Here is a 13,289-nt window from a genome sequence, read left to right on the forward strand (position 1 = left end):
CTGTTGAAAAATACATCACATATTAGCTGTCCTCATAATAATGAGGCAAAAAGACTTGAGGGCTGTGTCGCTATAGGCCTGTGGTGGACAAAGTACTCAAATCATTTACTAAGGTAAAAGAAGCAAATCCACTATGTAGAAATATTCCACCACAAGGAAAAACCCTGCAATAAAAATATCATTAAGTTGAAAGTATTAAAGTAAATAGTCTCACAATGTAGCATGTTCCCCATGAGGGTTATATTATTATGATATTGGATCATCAGTATTGATGCATTAACATGTAAGCAGTACTTTAATATTGTTGTTGGATGAAGTGGACCTATAACTGTTTTATATACTTTGGGGTAGTTTAATCTAAATATAATGCATGATGTCTTACAAAATGATCGTATGTTTTTGTAGCTAAAATCTAAATCTGTTAAATAACTACTAAATATAGCAGTGAAATATATGTTGTGGTGTAAAAAGTTCAACTCAGATGTAATGGAGCAGAGGAACAAAGTTGCATGAAATGGAAATACTCAAGTGAAGTACAAGTATCTCAAAATTGTACTTAAGATGGCTTGAGTAAAGGTACTTTGCACCACTGCTGTAGGCTTGTGTATATTTTTAACCTCTCAATTTCTGCAGAAAAAGGTCGATCCTCAAGCAAAAGTGCTTTACAGCTCCAAGTCAGTTAGTGACCCCTAAGGGTTAAGTTATAGTCAATAATGTTTGGTGATTTGGTCATAAAAAAAAGAGTAATGAGTAGAAAACAGGAATTAATGGTTGTGATATACTTTAAGAGTTTGACTGACACCAGATATAACCAAAATTAGACCACAATCTGCTAAAGGAAACACCTTTTAGACCTTATTTCTCAGGAGAGGCCTGTTTTATTTATCCACCTCAGATACACGTGGTCTTCTCCATATAGAAATATGTAAAAAAAAATCATTTCAAGGTGATCTTTGAAGTGCAGCCTACTTATCAGACAGCCCCTAACACACACACACACTCCTCTTCTTATCTATTAACAATTTCTGGTGTTCAGTGAATAATTTCGAGTAAACATTTGTTGCAGGTGTTTTCAACATTCACTGGTAAGAGTAAAAAGTACATTTACTGCAATTTCAGCCTCATTTCAACATACAGCGTTAATATCAAATAATAATGAAACGTGCCGAATTGGAAACATTTAAATACTTGGGAAAAAAAACTATAACACATTAAATGTGAATGCACAAACAAACTCGGTTACTGTTTTCTGAATAACACGGTTGCTGGTTTTTTGGGGGGGATTTGTGCCCTAGTGGGTGTTTGTTTCTGTCCTAGGATCTGGCAACCCCGGACAGTCCCAGCCGGTGGATCCAGCTCCGGCTCGTCGCTCAGCTGAACCTCCGCAGAAGGTCTCTGAGCAGCCGGCTAGCATCATGGCGAACGTAGTGGATACTAAGCTGTACGACATCCTCGGAGTTTCACCGTCTGCCTCTGAAAATGAACTAAAAAAGGTACGAGCCGTCTTACGCGAAAAGGAAATTTGTCAAAGAAAGGCAGAATATAAAAATAGGAGAGGTCACCTGTGAATTGTGGCCTAGAAAAAGCTAGTTTACTGAACGCTAGCTTAAGATGCTCAGTAGCAGCTTGCTAGCTTAGCCTGTAAATTGAGGTACATAACGGCTCGTTATTTCACTATACGGCAATTTTGAACACAATTAAAGCGAGTCATTTATATCGATGAGCTACTGGCAATTGTTGTCTTTTCCGGCGTTTATGTATTATGTTAGCAGGATGGAGTTAGCCTGCCCGAAATCCAAGAAATACACTGGCGACCACGAGTGTGATAGCTTGCCGGCTGCTAAAGCTAGTCGATAACGACACTCCAGCAAATAGCCACCGCCAAGTCGACCAGTAACGACGCAAGTAGCATTAGCGTAACAGCTCACCTAGCTAAAAACACCAAGAAAAGAAATCCGCTTGTGTGTCTACGGTGTTGCTGTATCATTGGGGAACAATAATCATGGCGTGAAATGTGTCTTTGTTGAACGTTTATCGATAAACAAGTGTGATGCTCGCTGGTTAGCTAACGTTAATGCCAAGCGCCGTGTAGCTCGTGTATACTTGGAGTAGTTGGCCAACATGACTTTAAACTTCATTCAAACATCAGGCAGCTACGTGCTGTTTGCAATTAACAAACGTACAGTCCTTGCTAAGCATGACTTGAGACGTATTGCCGTGTGTCTGTGATCGCTCATATGCTCGTCTTATACAGTATTTCGTAATTTAAACCCGTTAAATAACGCCATAATTGTAGCTCTAGTCTGACTTGAAACCATTGCAAGATAATTGCATATCACTCCAGCTGGTTTCACGATTCCCTCCTAAATTCAACATGCGAAGACTTGGTGATTAGCCACAGTGTGATTCACTTGAAGAACATTTCCTTGTCAAAATCAAGTGCTTTCAGTTTTATGTTCCTCAGCATGACATGTCATTAAAACGTCTGGACACCTCTGCCTGGTAAAACAATTTAACTCAACGATGTAGTTTTGTTGACTTGGTCTTCAGACTCTAGTGTTTTTGAGTGTCTGAGGTGTCAAAGGCAGTGATGCTCTTGGCGGTGTCCTGATGGTTTTGACAGCAGGCCCACAGGCCAAGCCCTTGGCTAGTAGGGCTGGCAAGGACAGCTAATACACTTAGTGATTTTCTTGCAGAGCTATTTAACACAGATGGCACTTGAGCCCAGGGTGCTCATACAGCTTTGTTCATGTTGATATTCTTTCCTGTGCAGGCCTACCGCAAATTGGCTAAAGAGTACCATCCTGACAAGAACCCTGATGCTGGAGACAAGGTACGATGCACCAAAGCACGCTATGGTGACGGCACTAACGCCATAGTTAGAAACAGCACCAACAGTTGTTCTTGCTCAACAATTGGGACCAAGAAATGGTGTCAACATCATTTATCATACAGATCAGAGTACAGAACATGAAACAGCCTTTCCCGAGAGCAAAGCGCTTCAGTTTTTGATTTGAACGGCTTTATGACTTAATTCCTCAGATTCTGACACAAGATACTAGACTGTCTCTTTTATATCTTTTCTCTTTGCAAGAGGGTCTCATCAAAAACAACTAGTTGACCCTTTTAGCTTTGATGCGTTGTATGTTTTGTATCCTGCTCTGTGTCAAGCTGTCTGATTGTTCTTTTTTTATTATTTTGCAGTTTAAAGAGATCAGTTTTGCGTATGAAGTACTGACAAACCCAGAAAAGAAGGAGCTTTATGATCGCTATGGAGAACAGGGGCTGCGGGAGGGAGGGGGCGGAGGGCCTGGCATGGACGATATCTTCTCTCACATTTTTGGTGGAGGACTGTTTGGATTCATGGGGGGACAGGGCAGAGGACGCAATGGAGGCAAGAGAAGAGGGGATGATATGGTACACCCTCTGAAGTGAGTTTGTTACTTAAATGCAGTTTTAGATGGTTCAAATATAATGCGCTGTTGCACATCTCATAATTTTTTATTTTTTTTTGTCACTCAGAGTTTCTCTTGAAGACCTCTACAATGGCAAAACCACTAAACTGCAGCTCAGTAAGAATGTGCTGTGTGGTGCCTGTAATGGGTGAGTTGACTTTGAATGTTTAATTTTAAGCGTTAAAAACAGCATATTGAGCTTAAGTTTCAAAGCCCTGATGGAAGATGGCTTTTAATTACAGTAATTTTGTTTGATAGAAGTTCCTGTTAACAATGCTGAAGCTTTGTTGTTTGCCTTTAGTCAGGGGGGTAAGGCAGGAGCAGTCCAGAAGTGTGTGGCATGCAGAGGACGAGGTATGAGAATTATGATTAGACAGCTGGCCCCTGGGATGGTCCAACAGATGCAGTCAGTCTGCACAGACTGCAATGGAGAGGGTAATATGTCCACAAACACCCACACACTCATTCTACTTTTAAAAGAGATTGCTAGTGTACAATAACAAGCACAACAACACTTTGAAATCGTCCATGATGTCCATGCGTGTACTTGTGCAGGGGAGGTGATAAATGAGAAAGACCGCTGCAGAAAGTGTGAGGGTCATAAGGTGTGTAAGGAGACTAAGCTTCTGGAGGTGCACGTGGACAAAGGCATGAGACATGGACAGAAGATCACATTCTCTGGGGAAGCTGACCAAGCACCAGGCGTCGAACCAGGAGACATAGTCCTGGTGCTGCAAGAGAAAGAACATGAGGTAAAAAGCTATTGTCCTCTTGATATTGATATTGTTTGGCTTTTTTTAGTTTATCATCATGCCTAAGAAGGTAATTGTTATGTAGGGGATGTTTAAACATTTATTTGACAAACATGTTATAATGAACCTAAGCAACAAATTTATTACAATCTAAATCAGGAATTCCGCCGTGAAGGCAATGACCTTCACATGGTCCAACGTATCGGCCTGGTTGAGGCTCTTTGTGGCTTCCAGCTGACTGTCACACACCTTGATGGACGACAGTTGCTTGTCAAATACCCACCTGGCAAGGTCATCGAGCCAGGTAAACATGTCTTCATGCCACGTTCATCACTTTTATCTCTTTGCTGACATTGCTGCTTTTCCTTGTTCTGGTGGACATTCCTGCAAACAGAATATGATTGTTCTTACCTTTTCAGTTTACTGCAACAGTTAAAGGGGTGGTCAGGCAAACCTTTATTTTTGCAACAGCAGATTAAAAGTAAAAGAACAAAGATTTTTGGGAAAAGCAATCCACAGTGACACTAATGGACTGCAGGCTGATCCACTTAGGAGAACTAAGCACAGTGAGAAATGCACATCAGCCATGAGCCAAATAGCCGCTAAATTTTAAAATGTAGCAGCTAGGTTTACTTACTCTACCAGCCATTCTTGCAGCCAACAAGACATTGTATTGTTTATGAAAATCTACTACAGTTTGTCCACACAAATAGACATGCATATACATTTCCATTACAGTTAAAACTTGAGAAAGTGGAATGTGATACTGGTTGTCCATCTAGTGTGTAAACATCCAACAAATCCCAAATAATTGAATTTTAAATTGTTTGTGAACCACATCATCATATGTCAAAAGCACTGTGGCATGCATATTGAAACAGAGTTTTTAATTGGCAACTGGCAATTCTGTCAGTTTATGGCACAACATACAGTACACAGTCTGCAAGGTCAAGTTGCATACAGAAGTCAAGGTCTCACACTGTATCGTAAGATTCTTATTGCGTCTACATGCTACCTCACCCTTTTGTTGGTGCGTGTTTGTGTGACAGGCTGCATTCGAATGGTGAAGGGAGAGGGAATGCCTCAGTACAGAAACCCATTTGAGAAGGGAGACCTTTACATCAAGTTTGACGTCCAGTTCCCTGAAAACAACTGGATTAGCCCCGAAAAACTGAATGTGAGTCACAATTGTTTAACATCCTGATTTGCACGATCTTAATTCCATTTAGTATGAGTGATTTTGGTGTCATGATGTTTTTCTTTCTAATTCAATTAATCTCTTTCAGGAACTGGAGTGCTTGCTGCCTGCTCGTGCTGAGAATCCTGTTATTGCAGCCGATGCAGAAGAAGTTGACCTGACAGATTTTGACAGGAGTCAAGGGTCAGGAGGTGGAGCCAGGAGAGAGGCCTACAATGATAGCTCTGATGAGGAAGGGGGCCATCACGGCCCAGGGGTGCAGTGCGCACACCAATAGAAAGACTCATACATAAAGACACGCACACACACAGACGCATACACACATGAACATCCCTTGAGTCCCATCGCTAACACCAATCAAGACTTGACGCACATACATGCTATTTCTCTCCTTTCATGACTCCCATGAAAAAAGAGAGATACACAGACATGCACACATATATCCACCCTCCTCAGTTCCATGGTGCCCATAGGTCAGAGATATGCTGGATGTGTGATAACCGTTTTGTGTTTTTTGGACAGTAGTGCTCATCAAAGCCTCCAGCAAAAAGGTGGAGGGTTCATTCTCAGAGGTTCACTGACTGAACTTGACTTGAACCTCTCTGTTTTCATCCCAGGCTTTTACCTTTCACTGTGGGAAACACCAGTCTAGTGTATAAAATGCAAATATTGTTGACTATCTTGTATAAGGTGTAGTTTAGTCTGTCACACACAAGCGCATGCTGCTTTCTTGCTGAAGATCTTGCACACGTAGATCCAGGGTCCGGACACAACAGAGAAATCTGACACACCTGTTTAAATTTCAGTGTGTCACTGCTATCAAAGTGCCCTGCTATCATATGAGCTGACCTGATTACAGCCCTGAAAGTGTGTCCTCTGCACAGCCTGCTGAGAACCACACGTTTAACCCAACTCATCCTCTAAAGTGAGCCGTCATGTTTTCAAAATGGGACTGTCTCTGTTTAGTCCCCAGCCGTCATATTGCTAGAATACTAAATCTCAGAGTATAGCACCTGTCAGACAGGCACCATTTTTTCTTAGTTTGGAATTTAAGCTCTTTGTCTTTGTTGTTTCGAATGTTTGTGTTCGAGACCGCAGAACTTGAACCTAAGTTGTGTACTCTTCGTTTGACTTGAGGACACGCTTGTGTACTTTGTATGTATGTGTGTAATGCAGTGGCTCAGTGTGTGTGAGCTGCTGTGGAATGTTCCGGCTTATTAGGCTATTCCTGCTTTGTGTTGGACTGCAGTGTGAGTGGATGCTATATAAGATCAGTTAAAGAGGAAAAGACCGAATGTTTATCTGCTGAGAATCTCTCCCACGTAGACATTTTCCCTCTGCTCACCAGGACAGAGAGATCCTCCTCTCATGCAGGAAAACCACTGGGCACGCACCAAACCTCTGTATTAAACATATCTCCTCATTGTAGAGTTGTTAGCCAAACTTGCATCCTTTGACATGTTACAATATTCCCACCCCCCATAGACCTGTAAATAAATACAGCCCCAGTCCACAGGTGCATTCAGAGTCTACAGCAGTGTCCTTTGTCTAGTTACATTATTTCTTACAGGAGTGAGTGTTGGCCAACGGTGCCAATATACTGTAGATGTTATGTTCACATGAAGGAGAGTTGATGGAACCTCTGTAGACTGTTAACATGCACCTCTGCGACTCATTGTGTATGTAATTAAGGCCACAGGGGGATAATGTGTACACAAGTAAAGGGGATCATTGATAAATTACATTACTGTTGATGCCTATGTTTGTCAAGATGATAATTAAACTGTATAATAAACAGTCACTAAAAGTTTGACATCTGTTTTATTTCATACGCACACCCTGCACTATATGACCACACAAACGGGAAGGTCACATCAGACTATTATTTAGTAGATTTTAAACCATTAGGGAGCCAAACATTTGTGGTGTTTACTGTTGACAACCATTATTAACTTGTTAAGCAACATGAATTTTAGCAGCTGTGTTTTCTCAGTCTGCTCCATCATCTGTTTCTGTGCTGTGTAGAGCTACTGGACCCAGGAGTTCCTTAAATCCTGTGGTGTTCCTAAAGGATAAAACAGAATGGTGGTTAATGTCAATTCGCTCTTTCTAGTCTAATGTCAAGCGGTGTCCCTTACCTTTCTCGTTTGGACTGCATGACGTAGGAGCGCTCCCTTCTAAGCTGCTCCAGTCGCTCTTTGACAACTGTCTTCTGCTGGTTCTTGTCCTCCTAAAACACAATAGTAATGTTGATATTACAGAGCGTATGCAGGCGGATTTGCTCGATGTACAGTATTCTACCTGTGGTAGATCTTGTGTGAGGTGCCTTAGTCTGTCTGTGTGTTTCAGGCCAAGCAGATCTTCCTCTGCCTTTCTGTTTTGGATGATTGACAGACGCTCTTGAACCTGGAAGACAAACAGTGTCAGAGTGACATGTCGCCTCCACCCCTCACTCTGTCCAACTTTCTCTAGTAAGTAAAACTATGCCAGAAATCCCAACACACCCTCAGCAGCTGTCTCTCTCTATCTCTCTGCTGCTTCTGTTCGACCTTTCTTTGCATGTCCACCAGGTTGCGCATTGTCCTCTCTCTCTCCACTGCTGACACTGGTTCTGTGGTTCGCTCTCTCTCCATCCGTGTGGATTCCCTCATCGCCTCCTGTTCTGCAGGGCTACAGTCAACCTTTACAAACAGGAAACACATGGGTGGCTTTAAAATTACTGAATAATATGGACATGTATAGCACAACTCTGAGAACTGGATGCAGAGATATGTGACAGCAGACTCACTGCTGGTTTTGAGTTGTATTTGTGGTCCTCAGCGTGAGCGGGTTCAGGCCCTCTCAGGTCCCACAGCTCTGACTCTGCTGCAGCGGGACACAATTGGACCTCATCCACTTCTCTGTCCACATAAGCTGTTTCATTGGCCAGTCCGTGCTGCATGATCTCGGGAGTCTCGGACATGGCTTCTCCCCTTTCTGGTTGACCAGCTATTGGTCTCTCCTCCAGGGTCAACTAATGAGAATATAAAAAGGTAAAAAATAAGATGCATCACATAATAAAACATGTTTTCTGGTCTGCTTTACACTGACAGAGTACCTTTCCTGCAGACTGTGCTTCAGGATGACCTCTAGGATCAGACTGGAAAAGAGTGTGGTCCAGATCTTCTCGGTGCCTCTCTCCAGAAATCTCCTCACACTGCGTGTGTTCATCTGTGCTGCCGATGTCACTTGACTTGACTTGGGTCTTAACACTGTTCTCATCGTCCTCGCTCTGTCCCGTGCCTCCGGCTGCAGCCTCTGCCTCATGGTCAGTATCGTCCTCTGGTGGTTTGCTCCAAGCGAGGGTGATCAGAGAGCCCTGCTTCTCATAGCCCTGGGGGCTCTTGGTTGCACCGCTCTCTCCTCCTTCCTGGGTGCCTTCTGAGGCAAGACCCTCAGCATTACTTGTTCCATCTGGTACACACAAGATCTCCAAGTAGGGCAGGTCCTCCATGACCACTCCACAACCTGGGGAGGGGGATGCAAAGTATTGTAACTGCAGTTGTGTTTTAACCTGTTTGCTTGTGCTTGTTTTACCTGTGCAGACGTCCTGGTTGCCACTCTCATCTGCAGCTTCCACTCCATTTAGTTCTCTGCTGGCACTCCTGACTGGATCAACAATCTGACCTTCAGCTGGCACACCACTGCCATTTTGAGCATCGTCTGGTCCACCGCAGCAGGACCGAACGGTGATTTGCTCGTCGCCACTATTTTCCGTGACGTTTGGATAAGGAGCGAGTACAGATCCTGGAGTGAGAGGGCCTTCTGTGTTCAGGAGTTGGAGTAGGTTGGTGAAGCGCTGTGCTTGCAGTTCAGATTCATATTCATCCTGCAGAGCTTGGACATGCTGTGCTCTCTAACAGAGAAGCATCAGTATTTTGTGCTTTGTTAGAAGAGCATGCATTATGGGGGAATCTTTGGACTGGATACAGTGGTTGTCTTGACTCACCTCGTCCATCAGTGCTGACAGTGATGCAGAAGCTTTGACCTGCTGGAGCTCCATCAGATAGGTCAAAAGGAGCAGGGAACAGTCCTCCAGCTGCTGTTGGGACCATATTACTGGTTTACTGCTCATGTGGGTCTGCACTTGGGGCTGGAGTTGTAGCTGCAGGTTTGTTTGCTTTAAAGTGATCTGAGTCTCCCCATTGCATGTCTGCAGGTCAGCATGGATTTGTCTCAGCCTTTTTATACAGCCATTTTGTAACTCGGCTTGCATATGACTATCTGCGTAGGAAACAAGAAAGATGGGGGGGATAAAAAAGAAAAACAATTCTGACAAACATGCAGCAGAGCAAGAAGTAAATATTGATTTACCTTGTTTTGGAGGCACTCTGCAACCTGGTTCTTGCAAATCCTCTAAGGAGACCCCATGTACCAACCTGACCAGGTGCTTTCTCTCCTGCTCCTGAGTCAGCACCAGCAACTGCAGCACCGGCTGCTGTGACAGGGCCAAAATTCTGCTGTTGACTAAGCTACTGCAGTGTTTTCCTTTTAGCCATTACGCAAGACGAATAAACCTTACCTCACACAATAACACGAATCAAGAATAATGTTATGACATGATACGCTGTCATTGGCCCATTAGCAGAGTTACAATACCTGCTGTAGTGTTACTGAGATTAGGTTTTTCTCTTGCTCGTCCCCTTCACCATGTAGCCACAGAGCCGCCTGCTCTGCTCTGCATGGACTCGTAACATGTGGCCTGAGCAGACGTGAGAGACAGACAGTAAACAGCTGAAGGTGAGCATGCAAAGGGCATAAAGTAAGACCTGACGATAGTGGGTACATTTTCATTTTCAGTGCTGAACCCTCAGTTTCACTCTTAGTGTTTGTTGGCTCACCATCTCTCCCAGCACTGCCGAGCTGCCAGAAGTGCACTGTAGGACATTTTTTCTCTCTCAGCTCTGAGAGTCGCCAACCTGATGTATAGACACAGCAGTCTCAAACCCTCCCCGTCCAGCCTGGAAGGCAAAGGATTAATGAATCAACTCATTCCAGACCTGCTTAGAGAAATATTCAGGTCCATATGTGTCAAAAATGTAGTTGCATGTGGATATACTGTATGTGGGAACAAATGGCACCTGATGTGTTTAAAATATATTTACCTCTTGCCCAGGATTGTTAATGTGTCCTTTTCTTGTTGACGAAATGTGTTTAACTCATACAAGAGCGAAATGGCAGACCAAGACTGTTCCCTGGACTCAGGACGGCTTCCAAAAGATGCTCCCAGACGGGCCCTGCAGGAGAATCCTTTTTATCAAGCTGCTTTTGTTTTGATTAGGGAAAAAGAATCACTGGTGTTTTGAAATGTTTACTTGAATTCTGATTCGGTGCACTATCCAAGCTCTCAGCAGCACACGCTGCATTTTTACTTCTGTTTGGAGAGTTTTGGAGCCATGAAATATTGGATGTTTCAGTATATTTAGTTTGTATTTCATCTTACATTTACAACAATGTGTGTTACCTGTATATCCTGAATGCTCCCGGCAGCTCAGCCAAATGGAGCATGTCACCTGACTCCAAAGCCTCCTCTGCAAGATCCTCCAGCCCCTCCTCTTCCCTGTGTTGTTGCCATGGCAGCAGGGTCTGCCAGATACTCGGCGCTGTGGTGTCACCAAAAAACAGAAGAAGAGGAGAGCAGGCTCTGTGATGGTCAGTAAGTTGTGCTCAAAGATATGAGATTGTTCTCTGTGTTATTTTGTGAACACAGCTCAGTAATCTTTCCTTACTGTAGTGCTCCTGGAGCATTTCTCGATAAAGCAAGCGTGTCACCACATTATACTTCAGTTCCACCAAGAGGAGGATGTCCGACTGGGAGAGACAACCCCAGGCCTGACTTCTAATCCCAAAGCTTTGGCCCTGCCTGAGAGAGGGCAATATACTTTGCACACCCTCTGACACCAATCTGAGAAGATAAACACAAACATATAGCAACATCATAATTAGAATAAAAAAGAAACGGCACATAAAGGTGTTATTTGTTTGTTTTGGTAAGAAAATATTCAAATTCTTTCCTCAAAGGGATGTTGCCCTGTATAAATACTTTAAATGATAATGTGCAACTTCTGAAAGAAGAAATAGGAAATTCTTCCTCAAACAAATTAAAGGTTGAATTCATTTGCAATAAAATGTGTCATGGCTCACATCAATACACTCTGGGGTTTTGGTGCTACAGCCGTACTTGATCTGGTAAGACCAGTATCATATGGTAGCTTGTGTTACCAGGCTTTAGCCAAATATATGTCTAACAGACGTCACTGAGTCAGTTATATTACACTATGTTGTAGCATTTAGCATTATTCCGTAATTGTGGCCACAGTGGCTGCTTAAATTAAATATCCTACTTTTCAAAATGTACTTAATTTTAGGAAATTTGTTAGCAATAAAATACATAAAAAGTAAAAAAAAACAACAAATTTTGTGCCTTTCAGGTGTTGAATCATTGCCATAACACATTTACAGCAGTGCAGTACTGGAGGTTGGCTCCAAGGCTTGACGTTTTACAACTTTTTACTGTTTAATTATGGCAATGCGTTATATTTTGAACTTATCTTAAAGCATGTTTTGCAAGTACATCAATCTGCGAGGTAACTAGAAAACTCAGTCCTTCATGTTAACATTGAAGTGGAGTAAAAAAATCTAATATTTCCCTGTGTACTTTGGTAGACCCCAAGTATCAAGCATCGCATTAAAAAAATGAAAAACTCAAGTAAAGTGCCTTTGCCTTAGAAATGTATTTGAGTAACTTTTTAGCTTCTTAAACTCAAGTTGCTCACCTGGCCCAGCGCTGCTTGGCTGCCCTCTTCACACCCCTCACACTCCTACACAGCTCGTTTTTCTCCACCAGTCTCTCCCTCTGTGCGTGAAAAGTGTGAAAAATGTAATGATGAACAGAGCAACTGCCTCCGTGCGGGAGAAAATCTGCTTCACTGCAAACACTTACCTGAAAACTGTGTGTGCCAGAGGCGCATGACTGCAAAGATCCTGGATCGGATTGGCTGTGATCTTTTTTGAAAGTATTTGGGTGTGTGCTTTGGTGCAGATAATTCAGTACATGAGGATCGATGATTTCTGGCTTGTCCATTACATACAGAGTGTTGAGGTTTCTAACATTTAGCAGCTGGAGGTCCCAGTAGAGCTGGAGATAACAAGGTTAAACCTTAGTAGTGATGAGGGTTATTCAGATACGAAATTCAAAGGGGAAAAGCATTTCATTCACTACCTTTTCCTTCTTTTCCCTCTCCCTTTCCATTTCTAGGAGAACATCCAGCACATTTTTACCAACACAGGACCAGCTATTGTTGACCCCTGCAATCTGAAACAGACACAGGTACATATCAGTCGTCCACAACAATGACAGAAGATCTGACTGAATAATAGCAGCTTTGATAGGGATGTTTGCTGTCTTTACCTTCCTCATGGCCATATGTGCTTCATCAGTGTTGGATGGAACATGAAACATTTTACGGTAGAGGAGACTCACATCTTCAGAGGAAAACTCGGCCCCAACGCGCAAACCCAGGGATTGGTACAGACCAGCGACACAGTCCTGAAGGAAGACATTAGCCGTAGTTTACACACGCATACAGAAAAAGTTCTCAGACAACATCAAAACATCTTACCTGCTCCATGTTGTCACCACTGTGCGCTGATAAATTATACAGGTTGTTACTATGGTTGCAGAAGCACTCTGAGCAACAGCTGGATCAGGTTACCAAGCAATAAAAGTGACAGTGTATCTGTCAGACGCAGACAGAGAAGAGTGAAATGTGATACATGACCATGTGACATGTTACACCTGTGTGAAAAGTGTTCTGTAACACTGAACTACTAGTAAAAGTTAGT

General features: G+C 42.9%; 2 protein-coding genes across 2 annotated transcripts in view; both read left to right on the forward strand.

Moving 5' to 3' along the window:
* Nucleotides 1–13,289, forward strand: part of lmf2a (lipase maturation factor 2a) — a 141,639-nt gene that overhangs the window by 51,355 nt on the left and 76,995 nt on the right. The gene's annotated exons all lie outside the window — the stretch shown is intronic.
* dnaja2b (DnaJ heat shock protein family (Hsp40) member A2b) lies at nucleotides 1,280–7,216 on the forward strand. Its single transcript, XM_070831395.1, has 9 exons — nucleotides 1,280–1,493; nucleotides 2,774–2,833; nucleotides 3,205–3,431; nucleotides 3,523–3,603; nucleotides 3,757–3,890; nucleotides 4,011–4,207; nucleotides 4,367–4,511; nucleotides 5,257–5,384; nucleotides 5,494–7,216. The coding sequence occupies exons 1-9, from the start codon at nucleotides 1,416–1,418 to the stop codon at nucleotides 5,680–5,682; spliced, it is 1,239 nt and encodes a 412-aa protein (XP_070687496.1). The 5' UTR covers nucleotides 1,280–1,415; the 3' UTR covers nucleotides 5,683–7,216.

The sequence above is a fragment of the Pempheris klunzingeri genome, chromosome 5 (assembly GCF_042242105.1).
Source record: "Pempheris klunzingeri isolate RE-2024b chromosome 5, fPemKlu1.hap1, whole genome shotgun sequence".
Classification (NCBI taxonomy): Eukaryota; Metazoa; Chordata; class Actinopteri; order Acropomatiformes; family Pempheridae; genus Pempheris; species Pempheris klunzingeri.

Excerpts from the sequence above, each read along its gene's own strand:
- dnaja2b (XM_070831395.1), top strand. The coding sequence starts at position 1,416 with ATGGCGAACGTAGTGGATACTAAGCTGTACGACATCCTCGGAGTTTCA. Across the intron at positions 1,494-2,773 it reads CTGAAAATGAACTAAAAAAG|GCCTACCGCAAATTGGCTAA; the intron begins GTACGAGCCGTC and ends TTTCCTGTGCAG. Across the intron at positions 5,385-5,493 it reads TTAGCCCCGAAAAACTGAAT|GAACTGGAGTGCTTGCTGCC; the intron begins GTGAGTCACAAT and ends AATCTCTTTCAG.